Source organism: Ochotona curzoniae, unplaced genomic scaffold, assembly GCF_017591425.1.
Source record: "Ochotona curzoniae isolate NIBS_2020 unplaced genomic scaffold, NIBS_Ocur_1.0 contig_1, whole genome shotgun sequence".
NCBI lineage: Eukaryota > Metazoa > Chordata > Mammalia > Lagomorpha > Ochotonidae > Ochotona > Ochotona curzoniae.
Window position 1 is genome coordinate 12,372,900 of NW_024464918.1, and position 19,182 is coordinate 12,392,081.

The window sequence follows — 19,182 nt, forward strand, 5'->3', positions numbered from 1 at the left end:
GTTGTAGGAGGAAAGTTTCTATGCAAGTGGAATGGAGAATGGGCTCTTGAGTGTACCTGGAATGAACTGTACAAATGAGAAAGAGATGCAGGAGTTGGAGTCACAGGAGGAGCCATGTCACATCCTTTTCTTCCTGGCCTAGGCATGACATACATCTCTGTCTGTTCCTGCCATTGGCTCTGCGCATTTCTGTAGGGACAGATTGTTGCTACACAAGCATCACAGTGCAGATGTCCAGGGCCCCACCCTAGACCAGCTGCATTTTAATAAGATCTCCTGTTGATCTGCATGCACATTCAACTGCGGGAATTGCTGCCACGGTATTTAAATATTAAGGCAAAATTGAATTCAAGTACCAGCACATTGGTTGTAAGTTTGGATAAGTTATTGGGCTTCAGTAAGCTTCATTTGGTTCATAATTAAAATAGAAGAACAATGACTGTTTCAGCATAGGTATGATTATTAGATGAAGTACATGAAAGCACTTAATAAAATTTTCAGTAAGAATAGGACTCTTGTGGAGAATCATATGGGCTCAGAGATCACTTTTGTCACACAGGGTTTGTGGGAATTGAATACAGGCTCTTATATTAATCCAGCTAGTGGACTGTCTAACTGCCAGAAGGCTCTAATCTGAGGAAGTGGTGGTCCCACAATTTTCTGTTTCTTTCCTTTCAGAAGAATCAAGTAACTGAATGGCCAGCAGTGGGTCAGGGTACTACTATTGTCCCATGTGCTAACAGTTTCAAGTTCCTAAATGTTGATAACCCACACAGGAAACCAGTGGGCTGGATCAAAAGGAAGCAGGCAGAACTTTGTCCTGTGGGGGCAGGTTATTGTGCAACTGGAGAAATTAACACGTGCTCCTTGCACCTGCGAGGTGAGACTGCAGGCAGTGCCGCAGAGAGGCAAGCCTCTGCCAAGGACACATTCCCATCATATTCCTTTTATATGATTTTGTAGAAATGTGTTAAACAATAACTTTACTAAGACATGCCTTAAGTTCATGAGTGGTGATACAATGTAGAATCCTGGAAAAGAAATTGTCAACAAGGCTGTGGAATGCCTGAAATGTACTGTGCACAGAGACATGTCAGAGACATTCTGGGCCCTCCTGGCATATGCAAGTACAGGGCAACTGGACATGAGACATATACCTGCTAAGTCATTTTAACTGTGTCTGCATTTGTACATACATACTGCATAGATTGACTCAGTGTAATATGTAGTGTGAGGCTGGGAGTCAGGTAGTACAGAAGTGTCCTTGATCTGGTCTCATGTCCATGAATCAAACTATGCAGCTCTCCTGCCTGCTCTCTGACACTTGGTGTCATGATCAGGAAAATATGGGGGCAGGCTTTGATGGCCTCCAGGTTTGTTCCCTAAGTATCGGGGTCCCTCGTCCCGCGAGCAAGACCCCGATACGGTAAAGATTCTTAAAAAAGTTTATTGGTCAAGACTTCAAGCGTTGTGGCAAAGTGAAAGCAGTTACAGCACTTGTAAGATTTATTGCAGTAAAGCAAAAGCAGCCTAGCACTAGCTAGCAATAGCCTTGAAGTGATAGCGATAGCTCTAACTCTAGCCTTGAAGTGCGCCTGGGAGAATCTCCTTTTTTAACTATTTTTCACCCAGACCTTTTTACATTACACAAACCAATCCATACACAGTTCCTCACATCATGTGGTAAGCACACCAATCATGACTTAGGTCACGTAGCTTCCCTGCGTGCCTGGCCCAATCCTCAGTAACTTCCCAAAACCTGTTTACCACCTTTGTGCCACGAAACTATGGTCAACAAGTGCCATCTTTGAGGCGTGGCTCCGCTTTCCACACCTAAGTGTAAATGTCTATAATAAGATTTCATCCCACTCATAAACTCCCCACCTCTGTGCATACTCACACCCAGAGGAAGCCAATTTTCTGAAAAATTCCCCCCAAAGTCCCTTTTATAACCTTGTGAACTTATCTCAGAGGTTTAAGGATGACATGTACAAGCTTACCCAATGTGTTCGGGATGTCAGGCTCTCAAGACACTGTCACCAAGCCACTTCATGCTCATGGCATGAGAAGAGCAGAAATTGCAGTCAGAATCAACTGAAGGAATCCTTCTCACTTTGTGACCTTGACCATGGTATTTAACTTTTCTGGACATCAGTTTCCTTATCCAAAACAGAGTTAGAGAAGGGGATAATGTTGTAATAGAAAGACAAGGAGATATAGTGGATGTCCTCAGAACACATGAAATAATTTGTGAAGGGACACTCTCATTACTATTCCAAGAACTAAGTTCAGAACTCCTGGAGGGGTGTTGGTGAACTGGTAACAGGCACTGGATGGGCACGGAGATTTGTTTAAAAGCGTTTCCAGGAGAGCGTGAATAAGCTGTTAGGAGTCAGGAGACCCATCTCTGTTTCTGGCTTTACAATGACTCACTGGTGACTGCAGTCACAGCAGTCTATCTCACTGGTATCAATTAAGTTGGGATTTGTTTAGGACAAGCTATACCACTGGGAGCTCCTGTGGTGAAGTTGGCAGTGGCAGAGAATGGAGAATGTCAGCACCCTTCCCAAACTTGATGGGAATAATGAGACCACATGACATGGAGGATTCAGCACTGCTTACGGAGCAAAGGAAGGAAATTAAATTCAGATTTGATGCAATTTACCAGCATTCTTTCTGGGAAGTACAGGAGTGCTTCCAAAGTTCACGGGAAAATTGAATTTTGAAATTCATATGTACAGATAATCTTCAAAACATTCATGGAAAAAATGTTGACCATAAAAAACATATATAACTCTCAAAAAATTTTTGTAACATGATAAACTTTCAATTTCATTTTGCCACAAACTTTTCTTTTGGACATTGTTGGCTTTGCATGCTGTGAACAAGTGGAGTGTGCGTTCCTGATGATGCTCCATTGCAGGGTAGCATTCTTGAAGAGTTTTCTAACGAGTGTGTCTGGTCTGGGTTTCCTTCCATGAGTCTCATCTGTAGCAGCAGGCCTTGGAGGACAGAATAAGGCTTCCAGGGTCATTGTATTCAGCAGTCAGAGAAAACATAGTTGGAGGACATTTTTCTATGCAACTTTCTTTTCTGTTTGTATTTTATTTGAAAGACAGAGACAATGACAAATCTTCAGACATGCTCCCGAAGCAGGCAAGTTGCTCGCATGGGTGGTGGGCCCCCAAGTGCTTGAGTCATCCCTGACTGTCTCCCAAAGGTGCTCATTAGCAGAAAGCCAGAATTGGGAACAGAAGCAGGCCTTGCACCTAGGCACTTCTGTAGGAAACACAGGCAGCCCAACAAGCATCTCGACTGCTGAATCAAAGGCCGACCCAATGCTGCTGCGTTGTCTTCCTTTTTTTCACTCTGAGCTTGGGTGTGATTCGCCAAAGTCCCTCAGTCCTCACCCCTCACCCTGCACAAATCAGTGACAATGCCTTCAGTTGGCCTATTTCAAACCTTAGCTCTCTTCTAAATGTTAACGTGACTGTAAACCCTGAATGTTGACAGAAGTGATCTTATATGGAAGCTTCATCTAAGAGACTGTTACCTAATCTCCAGAGAGATGAAGCATGGATATGAGAAAAGTTAATTGAGAAGAGATCACATCAGTATGACAGCAGGGTGACAAGCAAATTGAAGACCAAGAAATTGCCACAACTACCTCCACTCCAGTCACCTCTGGGTTCTTCAAGCTCTCACCTCCCAGGAGAAGCAAGGGTAGCATCAGATCTCAAGAGTAACAATGACAGGGCCCAGGCAGACGAAATAGCTGCTTAGATCAGTCTGTAGTAGATTCCTGATGATTTAGTGGCAACTTCTTGAAAGATGTTAAAAATTCTAAGTCTTGTATCAGAGCCAACCTGTGGTGAAAGAAAGAAACAGAAAGGTTGAGAGAGAGAGAAAAGTTGCCTACACGTCTTGTCTGCTTTTCCATGAAAAATCGAGGAGACTTGGCAAACTGGTCCACCAAGTTAGGCATTTCACAAGGCAGAGAAGGTACCTCCTAGCAGGTTGGTCAGGGTTTCCCATTATGTGAGGACCATTATCTCACAAGGTCCTCACTTGTGATTTGGCTCTCTTCTCGTATCCACTCCACATGCCTGCTTCCTGGGGACATTCTGAAAACAAGCATATGCTCTTAGGGCTCTAAAGATGGAGTTCATGTGAGCTGGATAAGATGTCATGGACAGCTGGGCTGACTGTGCTTACTTAAATCTGGATTTTTTTTTTAAAGATTTACTTGTTTTTATTGGAAAGAAAGATATACAGAAAGAATGAGAGACAGAGAGGAAGATCTTCTGTCTCATGGTTTACTTCCCAAGCGGCCACAATAGCAGGAGCTGAGCCAATCTGAAGCCAGGAGCCTCTTCTGGGTCTCCCATTCAGGTGCAGGGTCCCAAGGCTTTGGGCCGTCCTTGACTGCTTTCCCAGGTCACAAGCAGGGAGCTGCATGAGAGGTGGAGCTGGCAGGATTAGAACCGGTGCCGATATGGGATCCCTGTGTGTTGAAGGCAAGGACCTTAATCACTATGCTATCATACCAGACCCTGAGCTGAGGTCTATTGGAGCTTGGAAGACTAGAGGGGATTTTTTAAATACAAGGTGGGGCTACCATATACCCAGAAGATGCAAATAGACTCCCAAGCTGTATTGGGGGGTTCAAAATGAGAAATGGTGGAAGTGAAAAACAAAAATCTATGCTGTGGAAGAATCTGGCTGCCAGGTGAATTGTGCCAGGAACAGAGATCTAGCAAAGGTGTTTTGAGGTCAAGAACATTATGGGGCCTGACACAATGGTTCAGCAGCTAAATCTTTACCTTGCATGTGCCAGGATCCCATATGGGCACCAATTTGTGTCCTGGCTACTTTACTTCCCATGCCGGCTCCCTGCTTGTGGCCTGGGAAAGCAGTTGAGGACGGCCCAAAGCCTTGGGACCCTGCACCCGTGTGGGAGATGCGAAAGCAGCTGCTAGCTCCTGAGTTCAGATTGGTTCAGCTCTGGCTATTGCAGCCAGTTGGGGAGTAAACCAGTGGATGGAAGATGTTTCTGTCTCTCCTTTCTGTGAATCTACATTTCCAAAAAAATAAATAATGTAAAAAAAAGAACACCATGAGAACATGTGCTGGTAGGAAGACTGTAAGGGCAACACACACACACATACAAACACATACACCCCAGGTTAGAAAGAAAGGAGGTGAGTGGCAGCAACATTGATTTTCAGCAGGTGTGGGGACTCTGGCCCACAGCTGGATAAGGTCCATGAAATTGTTGAGTCTGGGCCTGCCAAGTCAACTGCAGGTGAGAATCAAAATTTCATTAAATCTGTAGCAGACTTCATGTTTAGGTTTATAAGTTTGTGTGCCCCACAAAGAATGTCATAAATATCCAAATGGCCTTCGGCCCAGGTAAACATCCCCATCACTGCTTTGGAGGCTGATGGAGTATCAGCTAGATGCCAGCTGGAGTGTGTGAACGTGACTAGCAATAGCAGAAGTGAGCAGAGGGAGGGAGTTTGTGGGAGGGAAGAGCTGCTTATACACACCTTAGGGTCAAGCAACAAGAATTACTCAAACAAAAGTTGATCGTGAATAGGCCTGTGCATGAAACCTCGTGGATGTAAGACTGCAGTGAAGAAGGGGCCATCCCATGCCAGACATGCAGACAGTGCTGGCAGGGCCTTCCTTTATCATCCATTCAGACTCTCATTCAGCCCTTTATTTTTCAGGAAAAAGACGTGACTCCAGATAAACACTTACTCAGCAAGGTGCGAGATGCTGCCCTCTGGCTGGAGACCTTGTCCGACCGCAGACCTGCGCAGCCTTCCTTCGTGAGCACCTCCTCCATTGCTGACTTCTTCCTTGCCCTCACTATCTGCAACTCCGTCATGGTGTCCACGACCACGGAGCCCAGGCAGAGGGTAAGGATCAATGATGATTTAGTGGGGAGAGAGGTGTGGTTTAAAGAAAAAGAGAAGGCAGCATAGGGGTGAGGGGAGAAGCCTGACTGGGGAGAGATGACATCTGTGCCCCAGCCACAGTGTTACCGCTGTATCGCTCTGAGATCTGGAGCACGTCTCCTGTGCTTTCTAGAGCTGTGCTCTATTAGCAACGTCCTTGGATTTAGGAAGAGAAGAAATGGTGTCGCTGAAAGCTTGAGAATCCTCTCTGTATGATTCTGTGCTAGCGCCAAACAGTGCCGTACCCGTCTCTTCTCTAGGGGATAAAGAATAATTAACATGATGTGTGATGTTCTTCCCAGGAAAGTAATGCAGTCCAATGGTCATTACGTAAAGTTACACTTTGAAATCTGTTCAGGGGAGATTTATCTTCAATTACCCAGACTCTGAGTTAAGCTCCCTTGTGAGTCATTGATGAGAATAATTAGGTGGTATAACTTGTGGCTGCAAAACCTATGGAAAAGTTTGCTAAATACTAAATCAAAACCTTCCTTTCATTATTCCCAAATTCAAGCCACCCTGAAAAGTCACTTGAGCCACTGCAAAGTCAGCAAGGTATCCGAAGTTTTCAGGAAGAATCAAGAGGCAGGAGAAATATATGACAAATTATTTTTGAGTGACAGGGAAGTACCATGTGGGAAGGACAGCATCCAGCTGGGGATTTGCAAGCACGCAAGGGGACTGTGGCTGGCTAATGGGTCAACAGCCTAGACACTAGAATCAGGCCGACCCAGACCTGAATCCCAGTTCTTCTGCCTACATAGTAAGTCATCATGGCTCATTTTTTTTAGCCATCATACCCCAGGTTCCTCATTGAGAAATCAGGATGGTAATAACATGCCATATGCTTGCTGGGAGGAAAAAAATGAGATACTATGCACAAAGCTAAAGCAAATAGTCATAGTAGGGTTTGGGAAAGGATAACTCTTACTGTGATGTCTGACCTTGATTTGTTTGTTTGTTTTTGTCTGCTTTTTGTTTGTTCATTTTTTGCCTTTGCTCATGGTCAAAGAGGGATGAGGCAAAGGTAAGGGATAATGAAAACAGAGTGTCAGCCAGAGGAAAACTCTGAGCTTAGTCCGTCACTGTGTGAGTAGGTAAACTGAGGCCTGTGGAGGACAGACTTCCTCCATTGCTACAGGAGTCCCCAAGAATCCACTCACTACAAAATCCCATTCCTATTGTGCTTAGGATAGCTTGACATTATTTCCTACCTTGGAAGTCACGCTTTGCCTTCCTGCCTTCACCACTAGGTCACAATTGCTCCCTCAAGCAAGTCTCTGGGCATGTCCCTGGAGAAAATTCAGCAACTGTTCCAGAGACTGAAGCTGTTGAGCCTCAGCCAGTCCTTCTCATCCACCGCACCCTCCGACACAGACCTGGGGGAGAGTTTGGGAGCCAACGTGCCCACCACAGACTCAGATGAGAGAGACGATGCATCTGTGTGCAATGGAGGTTACTCCACTGATGGCGGCTACAGGAGCAGCACCTGGGAACACAGTGACAATCTGGGGTCCGGGTCAGCCACCTCAATGGAGGAGATGTCGGAGGCACCGGCTCTAGGCCTGGCCAAGCCCGAGTTATGTTACGAGGCAGAGAGCCCTGACGAGGCAGCCCTCGTGCACGCTGCCTGTGCCTACAGCTTCACCCTGGTGTCTCGGACACCTGAGCAGGTGACCGTGCGTCTGCCCCAGGGTACCTGCCTTACTTTTGACATCCTCTGCACTCTGGGCTTCGACTCAGTCAGGAAGCGAATGTCTGTGGTGGTGAGGAACCCATTAAGCAAAGAGATTGTTGTGTACACGAAGGGCGCTGACTCGGTCATCATGGACCTGCTGGAAGACCCGGCCCGTGGTGAGTGCTGTATCACACCAGAACTCCAAGAATAGGGGAGGGGGCTGCATGGTGGAGGAGGCAAACAGATGGTAGTGAGGAGCTCCCATGCAGCAGTTACCAACTGAAGCACAGGTTCCCAAGAGGCTCCCCACAAAGATGCTCAGAAAATGCTCTATTGGACAGCTCCTTGACCTGGAGGACCACAGAGCCCATGAGCACATTGAAGATACTGTGGTGTGTTGTAATTGCGAAACCTCTTTAACTGTCTTTATCCCAGTTTCCAAAATGCATTTTTTTTCTTGCACCAGAACATCAACTAACACCCCCTGGAGTACAGCACAGTCCTAACTCCTCAGAGTGGTGCAAATCCAACTCATGCTAGCCAGAGAAGTGACTCAGGAGAGAGGAGATGGCAATCCATTGTCAAATTCCTGGCCCATGTATCCGAGATCCCAATTCAGAGTTTGCTTCTTGTTGCCAGAATTCTGTGCTGGGCTCAGTGCCCTCTGGGAAGCCTCAGGTGTCCCTCTTTATCATCCTTTCCCTCTGCCTCCCCCAGACAGATTTTTCATACACTTCGCAGCAAGCCAGAAAAATGTCCCCGAGTCCCTACATATCAATGTCCAATTTTGGAGCAGCCTGAATTAGTGTGCAGTCGCATCCCGACTGCTAACAAGGAGAAGACAGTTCTGGGGCTATGATTCTCCCAGGATAGCAAAGCCCAGCCAAGCTTTCGAATTGCCAGGCAGCCCTGTGCCTCCTGCATTATCAGCGATGGATCAGGGCCAAGAGGTTCATGGGGATTGATTAGTGTTTAGAATGAGAAAGGAGCTAATTACTTCTCTTCAATCCCAGACTCTGGCAGACAAGTGAATCCCTATTTCTGAGTCAAGGGAGATGCGGTACTCCACCCCCTTCCCCACCCCCGCATTAGAGATGCTGCCCCCTCAAAAAAAGTACACCATATGCCTACACAATGCAAATGTAAGAGTTGAGAAGCACAACTTTGAAAGGGAAAGAAAAAAATAAGTTCATGTTTAATATATGTATGGTATTGGAATATGCAATTTGACTCTGGGGTTCCTGGCAGCCCAAGTACAAATGTCAACTCAAAGGCTCACAAATGGAAAACAAAAGGATTTAAGCTGAGAAACCAGTGTCTTTGAAAAGCAAGTGTTGTAAACAGGGCAGCATGCAGAGACTGTGCCTTAGGCACTGGCAAAACCAAAGGAACTGAACGAAGAGAAAATGATCTCTGAATTTTTGTATTATTACAGCCTTAAAGCAGTATCATGGATAAAATTGGAGGTTTGCTAGAAATTGTTAGACTTTTCCCGCTGTCAAGAATTGCATTTTGGGGCTGGCATTGCAGTATAGCTCATGAAGCTGCCACCTGTGATGCCAGTATCCCAGATGAGCACTGGTTTGAATCCTGGCTGCTCTGCCTGCGAGTCAGCCTGGGAAAGCAACGGAAGATAGCCCAGAGAGGGCTCCTGCCAGCTTTGTGGGAGACCCGAATGGAATTCTACTCTTCGGCTTTGGCATGGGCAAGTCCTGGCTGTTGCAGCCATTGCAGGAGTGAGTCAGCATATGGTTTACTCTCTCTGTCTCTCCCTATGTACCTGTCTCCCTTTTATCCTGCTTGTGAAATAAATCCTTTAAGACCTATTTTACCTTTTGCATTACATGCAAGGATTGCATTATTCTTTTCACTACTTAGGATCTCTAAAAATCCTTTATTAACTTGAAAGACAGAGTGAACCTAAGGCAGAGATGCAAGAGCTCCTGCCTGCTGCTGGTTTATTCATCAACTACGTGCAACAGCCAGGCCAAAACCAGAAGCCATAAAGCCAATCCTAGTCTCCCATGTGGGTGTCAGGGACTTAACTACCTGAACTATCACCTGCTATCACCCAGGGTGTGTATTAGCAGGAAGCTGCCATCAAGAGTAAGAGCCAGGGATTGAACCCAGGCCTGCGTTGAACCAGATATGTGATGCCTCAATCACTACGCCAAATGCTGTCTCTCAGAAAATCTTGATATCCTCCCAGAAAAGAAAGATGCTGAAGTCTTTCTGAAGTTCAGCTTTATAAGAAGTCTTTGCAGAAAATGCTTAAGAAAACTGCACTGAATTTTTTAGTGTGCTAAAATGAATTTATCTTTCAGTTTCATTTTTTTCATGAGCTCCTTGAAGTATGCTTGCTTAAAGTGCTTCCGTTGAGAAGCGATGTCTGACAGCTTAGATACAGGAAGCGATGATGGCATCAATCCTGCCACACACCAGCTAACCCAGACTTAAAAATTCCTATTATCTGATAGATAAAAGTACTATCATTTCAAGAGAAGATGACATAGTATTTTGGAAAGAAATTTAATATGGAGACCTTCACAAAGGGGATTATGAAAGTTAGAATGAAATATTTTTCTCACTATTTGTATAGAAAAATGCAAAAAAATTATTTTCCTAATACAATGTCTTTTAAAGCAAGCCTAACTCAACAGACAATACAGCGAAGAACGTTGCTCATGGGATCCATCCTTGTCTTGTGGCTTAGCTTGATACCAGAATGCAAGTGGATGACAGGGAGAAGGATAGAGTCTCCAAGTAGGAGGGTAGCTTTCAAAGGCAGGCTAAGTTGGCCTTGCACAAAACACCTGAGGCGACAATAACAGGCTCCAGATTCAGCAGGGCCCTGAACATCTCCAATTTCCCTGTGGGATTCTGACGCAGGCAGTTGGTGGGGCACAATACCCAAACCAGCTCCCCGCCTTACATAGTATGTTTCTCAGGTAGGATTCTCATCAGAGGCAGATGGAAGACAGTTTGAAATTTCCTGGAGTTATCATCTTCCAGGACAGGCTGACAGTCAGGAGAGCTGTAAGGGGAGGCCTGCTTGAAAGCATCCACAGTCAAGGGGAAATGGGGATCGCTGGGCATGTGTACCTGGCCTCATGGGCAACAACGACTGTTTGGCAGGGAGTGACGTTGATGTGGAAAATAAGCTGAAGAAGATCCGAGCCCGGACCCAAAGGCATCTAGATCTGTATGCAAGAGATGGCCTGCGCACACTGTGCATTGCCAAAAAGGTAAGCACAAGTCCCCCGAAAGTGCTCAGGGTCACTCCCCGCCACACCCTGCCAAGAACAGAACAGCTTCTTCCTTGATTTTAGGTTTTCTAAGCCCTTCATTGTTGGTTATGTTGATATTATCAAGATTGGTCTGTGCTGATTCACCACGAAAACCCATGCTGTAGACACTTGACCTGGGACAGAAATGTGAACAGCAAGGTCCCATGTCAGTATGGTTTGTGATTGCCTGTTTTCATCGTACACGTAATCCACAGCTCATGAACTAATGATGTAAATTTGTCTTCAAAGTAGTCTTTTCCATGTTAAGTTTTCTGCCTAGAATTAAATGGGAGAGGGAAGATTTTGCAGTTCACATCATCCTGTAGATTTCTGGTTTCCTTTGAAAATGTTGTGAACTGAGTCCGTGTTCTTGAATGGCAGGCATCAAACCTAATGAGGTAGTTCCTGACACGTTGGAAGTGGGAGACATTCGGCTCCATCGTGCAGTGGACTGTCATCCCTCCAGCTCCCTATGCCATTACCTGTGGCTCAGCCGTAGCCATGTGGACTGCCCACATGGTCTACATGTGTTGATCTTTGCACCCCTACAAGAAGTATAGGAAGGCACTGAAGAACCTAGGAATGGTGCTTTGACAGGCATATGTTTCTAGATACCTAAAAGATTCCCCGGGTCCCTTTATCACTTTTATAGTGCTCACTGAAGCTTAGCAATCAATCATATCACTTTAAAGCCAGACCCACCTGAGGACTGTCCCAACTGCACCTCTTTTATATGTGTGACCTAGAGCAAGCTTCTTCATGTGAGCTTAACCATGTTATGGTTGAAGTGGTGCTAATGTGAAGCTGACTTTTGGCCTAGCAGTTAAAATACCAATTGGGATGCTCCTATCCCACAGCAAAGTGCCCGTGTTTTGATTCCAGGTCAGTGTTTCATTCCTGCCTGTTGATATGAGCTGTTGGCTCTTCCGTCACTCATGGGTAGGTAGGCATTAAATGCCTGGCATCCAGCTTCATCGCAGCCCAGCCCACTGCTGCCTGTTACAGAATTTTGACGAGTGAATCAGAGGATGGGAGCAGGCTTTATCTCTGTCTCTTAATTAAGGATGTTGAGTAAAATGTCAGTTTTTTTCCAAGAAGCAGGATGGGGCGAGCTAATGCTGCCTACCTCATACAGTTTTACAGAAATGGAAGTTAACTAAGATAGCCCATATCAAGGTCTCGGGACGTGTTGAGAGCTTACTCTGCCCGATGATGATGTCCTCAGCACCTGCTATTTTCCACTGAAGTTATCTGTGGATATTTTCCTTCCGCTAAAAGAATGTGCTTTGCTCCAAAGCAAAAGGCCTCCCTGTGCCCCTACAGGGCTGTGCAGAGAACTCCAGAACTAGGAGACACTTCTGACAACAGAGTCTTTCAACAGAGGAGCCTAAAAGTGCTGTGAGGTTCCAAGGGAGGAAGAGATGGTCTCTAGTTGGTTTTTGCCAATTAGTGGGCACCTCCAAGTGCCTGATACCAGGCCAGGGGAGTGTTCCTTAGTGAATTCAAGATGTGGCTACTGCTTTCTTTTCTGGCTTCCTTCCCAACCCCTCTCGGCTTTGCGCCCCATCGTTGTCTCAAGTCATGTGGTCAATTCCAGTTTCATTATGTGGCAGAGATTTGTATATGCTTCTCCTCATCGTGGACATCCTAGCTTATGTGTCATCTTGTCATTTGTCTGCATACCAAAAAGCAAGCGGCATGTCTCCAAATTATTTCCTTACTGTGCTGTTGTACCCCATGACCTTTTCATTTTCAGCAAAGCTCTCCTTGAAATCATTTACTGAAACAATATTTCTTGCTTCTGAATATGCAGGAATATTGTCTATCTTTGTCATTTCTAGTGTGTTAAGTCTACATGGGGCTCAACAGATATTTGGTGATAATGAAACAAGGATAAAAACCTCATGGGTTTATGCATTTTAAGAGGAAACATTGAAGAGGCTAGCACTGTGGCTCAGTGTGTTAAGCCAGCACCCGCAAAGCTAATATGCCCTTTGAGAGTTTGCGAAACTCTGGCTGTTCTACTTTTGATCCAGCTCCCTGCTAATATTCCTGGGAAAGCAGAGAAATATAGCCCAAATGTGTGGGCCCCTGCCTCCCATGCAGAAGACCTTGATGAGGCTTTCTCAGTTTGTGTTCTGGTCCAGCCCTAGCTGTTGCCACAGTCTAAGGAGTAAACCAACAGATGAGAGATCTCTCTTTCTCTCTCTCTCTCTTTCTCTCTCTCTCTCTCTCTCTCTCTCTGTTTATTCCTTCTTCTGTCCCTATGAGTCTGCCTTTCAAGCACATGCAAATTAGAAAAGAAACATTAAAAATATAGGAAAAGCCTCATTTAATTCCTTAGTGAAGTGCAAACACTAACAGGTGAAGGAGTAGGTAGGACAGCGTTTGCTGACCTACTCCACGTTACTAATCAACTTCTTCCTGTCCTGTAGGTCATAAGTGAAGAGGAGTTCCAGAGATGGGCCAGTTTTCGACAGGAGGCTGAGGCCGCCCTTGACAACCGAGAAGAACTTCTAATGGAGACAGCACAGCATTTGGAGAATCAACTCACCTTACTCGGTAGCTAAAAATAAGGCATCATTACACACAAAAAGGGAGTGCTGCATGTTGGAAGGGAATTCTTGGCCCTGAATCTGAGGCTGCTAACAAATATGTCTCAATTAGCAGCCTTCCCTGGGTGTCCTTCCCGGTATTTGGCATAAATGGGCAATGCCTATTTTGAATCCAAGGTTTCTGAGGATGCTCTGAGGGCATTCTTGTATTCCTTGCTGGAGTAAGCCTGGGAGTGTGGCTCCCTCTCACTTAGCACATGTCTGCAGGCATCCAAATCCTTAGTGAGCACCTGCTGTGTGTCACGTAGCATATTGGGAGCAAGAGCCATAAATGTGATTTTCCAAGAATTCCAAAGCTAGTGAGGAGATGGAGGATTGATTTCTACCAAGTGTGATGAAAGTAGGATGAAAGGGCAAAGGAGTTACTAATTACCCGACGTGAGGATGGCCTAGGAGAGGGAAGGTGGAGCAGGCAGGGTCTTGCAGGTAGAGGGCAGGGCCCACATGAAGGTGCAGAGGTGAAGATTCCAGGGCGGCTGCAGTCACAGAGTTCTGCCGAGGCTGGATCAGGTTGTCGGGAGAAACAATGGGAGATGACACAAGTCAGCAGGCATCGGATTTGGCAAGGCCATGTCAATCACACGGTAACCTTTGGGAGAGTACAAGAAGGTAGAAGCAGAGGCCAGTTTCTGTTTTACTCTGGCTGCTACTGTGTGCGAGGAAGAGTGATGAGTTGGGGAGAAATGAGAGGCACAAAGACTTGGAACGAGACAGGGTGTATTTCTGTTGCAGGAAAAGCAGTGCTGAGGAGTAGTGGGAGGGAGGTTTATTAGGATCAGTACAGCTCGCATCTCGGAGAATGATCTAGGTATGCCAATGTTCCTGCAGCGTGGACTGGCCGCATGGCAACAACCTTCCCTTCACCTTGGGAATGAAAGCCAAGGTCTCATCCTGTTGTGATCCTGCACCCATCCCTCACACATTGCTTGCTCCCCTGAGTCTTGGCTTCTCTTCTCAACAAATCAAACCCTTTAGACTGCCCAGCCAGGCAAGATGGCCCAAACATAAGGACTCAGGCTGTTAGAAGGTGGCAGTGCCTTTGCCATGTACAAGGTGGCAATGTGATTTATTGAGTGTGTGACTGGCAACATGAGAACAGCATCTTGTTGCTCACCTTCTCCTGCCTTTGCTTGCTGCCCTGTAAGAGTCCCTTTAAAATTGGACCTGCTAAGTCATTTTAAATACCACTCCTCCCACTGCCTCACACACACACACACACACACACACACACACACACACACACACACACACACACACACACACACACACACACACAGTGTCAGGCCACTGGAAGGCATTGCATTAGTGTGCCTCCCACCGCCACCACCAAGGCTGCTTTGGTGTCAGGGCAGCCCTGTGATCTTGCTGTGATCTCCCCTATGGTGAGAAAGTGTTCAACTGGCTGGGTGTGAGAGAACACTTGTCAGAACCAGTCAGCTTCCTGTGGCTGGAAAAGACATTCACAGCCTTCCTGTTTCATTTTCTCTTTATTCACACAAATAAATGTGTTTTCCTCCTCCCTCTTTCGCTTGTCATCCTGTTAATATAAATTGGCCTCAGGATGTTCCAGCCGCACTCACGCTGGGAAGGCAGGATGGGGCTCGAGACATCACTTTCTAGGACAGTGTGTGGACATGAGATACAGAAGTGGCACATTTGGAAATAGAGAGGCTCTTTTTCTCCCCCTCAAGGTGGCTTGGAAAGTAGAGGAGAGGTCTGGGAAGAGGCTTTGGCATGGCACTAAAAAGCTTCATGCAAAATTGCCTTCATGCAAAATCTCAATATGAAGTGATCTTTTCAGTATGGTTTCAGTGTACTGGTATGCGAACCTAGTCTCACTCTAGATTATTGAAAGAAACAAAATGCCTTGCTCCTGTTCAGAGTGAAATGGAGTGTCATTGGACTGTGGTCTGAAATGATTCCTACTTTAAATGCAGATTTGGTTTTGCTTAATCACCTTGCAACCATTCAGTATCTGGATATGTATTCTTCAGGGTTGGTACAGAGCTATTGATCATTTAAAAGGAAGCATGTTTGCTTCCTTCGAAGGATGTTACCCAAAGGTGTGAGTGCATATTCATTCTGCTGGAAGCATGAATAGATTCCAGGCTGTCTACTTAGCCAGTCCCGTTGCTGCTGGGTTGGCCTGGCTCTGCGGCCTGCATAGTTGTTAGCCCTGAACTTCAGCCACCTTCTTGCAATCCATTCTTAGGAATGCCCTTAAAACCCCAGACTGCTCAGGCCACTCTGCAACTTGACACCCTTTCAGAGCTGTCTTTGTGGGGGGGCGGGGGGGGGGTAATGTATTCATCTCCCTTAAGGTCACTGCGGAGGCTCTGGGTGACCTTCTACTCAGACCTCAGGGTATTCATGTGTGTTGATCCTTCTACATGCAATTTTCCTCTTGTTTCACTTCCTTGCCCTGTTCTCCAGATCTGAACTTTAATGACTCCTCGGCAAGTGGCTCTCTGATCTTGCAAGGCAAGTTTTGATCTAATGGTTAAATTCACATGGTACTCTGACCTCCTCTCATCACTCAGCTCAGTTATAAATGCTAACAGAAGACCTCTGGGCTCTGAGAGAGTAGAGATCAGTTAAATGTAGGGTGACAAGCATAGCCTAGCACATGCAGGTATTAATAAGCATGGCTTCGCTTCCTAGATCTTTGAGGAAATGAGGCAGTTACTGTTTCACTGAAACATTACCTGTGGTATCTTTGTTCACCCTAGGAGCCACTGGAATTGAAGACCGGCTGCAGGAGGGCGTTCCAGATACCATCGCTGCTCTGCGAGAGGCTGGGATCCAGCTCTGGGTCTTGACTGGAGACAAGCAGGAAACAGCAGTCAACATCGCCTATTCGTGCAAGCTGTTGGACCAGACTGACACCGTGTACTCTGTTAATACCGAGAGTCAGGTGAGCCCTAAGAAGCAACCAGTCAGTGACAGAGCAGCCCCTGGGCAGCAGAGGACAGCCTGGTGCACACTCCAGGGAGGTGCCACATGGTAGTTTAAGTATTTGAGTCCCTACGTTTCAAAATAGAGAACTGGTTTCAGGATCTTGCCTTTTGGCCAGACACAGCCCTGGCTGCTGCAAATACACAGGGAAGTGAACAAGTGAATGAGAGAGATCAATTGTTCTCCCTGTTCCAATATTTTGTTAAACAAGGATTAATTTTCACCATCACATTGGCTGATGAACATGGGAGATGGGCTTTGAGATGTGGGGGACACTAGCACAACAGCCTAGTGCCCAAAGTCCTTGCCTTGCATGTCCCAGGATCCCATATGGGTGCCGGTTCTAATCCCGGCGACTCCACTTCCCATCCAACTCCCTGCTTGTGGTGTGGAAAAGTAGTTGAGAACGGCCCAAGGTATTGGGACCGTGAACCAACGTGGGGGACCCAAAAGAAGCTCCTGGTTTAGGTTTGGCTCAGCTCTGGTCATTGCAGCCAGTTGGGGGGTGAACCAGCTGATGGAAGATCTTTGTCTCTCCTTCTCTCTGTTAATGTGACGTTCTAATTTCATAAAGTAAATTTTTTTCTTATTAAAAAATCTATGGGAAACATGAACAAGGAAAGCATTGGGTGGCAAGGAGGTGAGTGGCAGATGATTCAGACTTAAAGCATCTCATAGGGTAAAGGATGGAGAAGAGGGAAAGAGATGGAACATGAAACAGCCAGAGAAGGAGGCAGCAGAGGACACTGGGTCTCATGCTGCTCCTTCCATTTTGCTGATCTAGACACAGAATAGCAGCTTAAGGGGATTATGTTATGGCTTTGTTCCGTGGAGAAATTATACACAACTCTTTAAAAAGAAACCTTGAGAAATGCCTAAGGCCCTTTAGATGAATCAAAACCTCATCTACTTTCCTTTCAGGTGTACAGATTATACTATGATTAGATTAACCGCTAATGAATTTTCAAAGAGGAAATAATCTCAGAAAAAACCATCGGCTTTAATATTATGCTTAGGACATAAAGTAAGTTGTAGCTTCCTTGAATCTAGAGTTCCGTAGTAGGGATGGAGTCTGCCTGTCCTGCTTGCCAGGGAAATTCAGTTTGCAGTGCTTCTCTTCGTGCAGGTAGTTTTGGAAGGCAGGCCTGGGGAAGTATGTGAGGCAGCCAGGCTGGGTGTTGGGGAAGGGGCAGGCAGGAGGAACCAGTTTCTGGAGATTGTCTTATATGCAGAGCATCCATAGCAAGCTTGAGATGTTGGTGATTAAGTAGCCAAAGCTTCTAAGGAGCAGCTGGCCACTGTGTATCTTTAAGGCAGTCACTGCTAATCCTTTCTGAAAGGTCTAATCTCTTCCAAGACATTGACTGAATCCTCATCCTTGCCTATATTCCTAGACCCAGTGAAACCATAAGAGGGATTCTTGTCAACTCCTTGTCAGGAAATAGGTAACGAATGCATTAACTGGGAGAAACACATTGTGCATGTCAGCTTTATCTAGACCTCAGTTTAATTATGACATAGTCATTATCTATTTCCTTTAGGGGTGTTTGGCCCAATGCACTATGAATTAATTTAGAACAAGTGTTTCTTTGTTGTGTATTTTACAGCAATAATCAGGGTGTGGGACCTATATAGACCTCAGTATGCTCATCATTCGTGAGAGGAAGGAAGTGCTAGCCCAGCACTGGAGAGTTGATCTGTGAAGGAGATTTGAAATGGGGTAATACACTAGATAGGAACTAAAAGCAACAGTTGCTATTGTTATTGTAACTAAATATATTGAAAGCTTAATGTAGTCCAAATGTCACACTTCTTGAACTTCATCTTCCTCACCTATACAATAGGGATTAAAAATATTTACAGTAAAACACGTGACAGGGTTAAGCAGTATGACAGAAGACGCACAGTTCTTTGGCATAGTGCCTGTATTATTTATAGCTGCAAAACCAATGACCTCAAAGCTTGGCAGTTGAAACAGCAGTGGCTTCTAAGGGTCGTGATTCTGGGGGCATCGTAGCTGGCTGCGTCAAATTGAAAGTCTCTCTTGAGGCAGCAGTGCAGTGACCATAACCCTGGCCCAATCTGAGAGCTCTATTGGGTGTGTGAGTAGTGTGGGAATGGGAAGGAAGAAGATTTGCAAGTGCCTGTGTGCCTCGTGCTGTAGGCCTTTCTATGTAGCTGCTACACAGCATGACGGCAGGATTCCCCCAAAGGGAGCCATCAGGAGACAGTGAGAACCAGTATCAAGTCAGAAGCCGTGATCTTTTTATAACCTAGTGTGGAAAGTGACATCCCGTCCCTTTTATGGAATTCTTTTCAGTGGAAAGAAGTCCCTAGGTCTAGCACATATTCCAAGAAAGGAGATTAAAACAAAGCCAGAAATACCAGTAGACGCTTAACTATTTAGAAGGTTGCCCCGCTACGAGATCTGATGTGGATTAAATGCTTAATAAGTAGTAAATATTGTGGTTCCTATCCTTAGAAGTTGAAAGTAAAGTAATTCAGAGACCTAAATTTGAAGCTTATATTTCCAGTGACTTGCTATAATCATGTGTTGGAAAATTGATATATGAGTGATGCCAACTTCAATCTGCAACGAGGAGGACACTGAAGTGGTTCCCACTCACTCCGTGAACCACTACTGGGACCCCTTCAGGCTTGATTGTATAGTTACTTTTGCAATA

The 19,182-nt window shown here is 45.7% G+C and overlaps 1 protein-coding gene across 1 annotated transcript in view; it reads left to right on the forward strand.

The window, feature by feature from the left end:
- The window catches only part of ATP10B (ATPase phospholipid transporting 10B (putative)), a 102,731-nt gene that overhangs the window by 60,079 nt on the left and 23,470 nt on the right, over window positions 1-19,182 (forward strand). Inside the window, exons 10-14 of the mRNA XM_040985302.1 lie at window positions 5,733-5,924; window positions 7,217-7,817; window positions 10,777-10,886; window positions 13,364-13,490; window positions 16,273-16,457. Of these exons, the coding sequence (XP_040841236.1) occupies window positions 5,733-5,924; window positions 7,217-7,817; window positions 10,777-10,886; window positions 13,364-13,490; window positions 16,273-16,457 (1,215 nt within the window). The remainder of the gene's footprint in view (window positions 1-5,732; window positions 5,925-7,216; window positions 7,818-10,776; window positions 10,887-13,363; window positions 13,491-16,272; window positions 16,458-19,182) is intronic.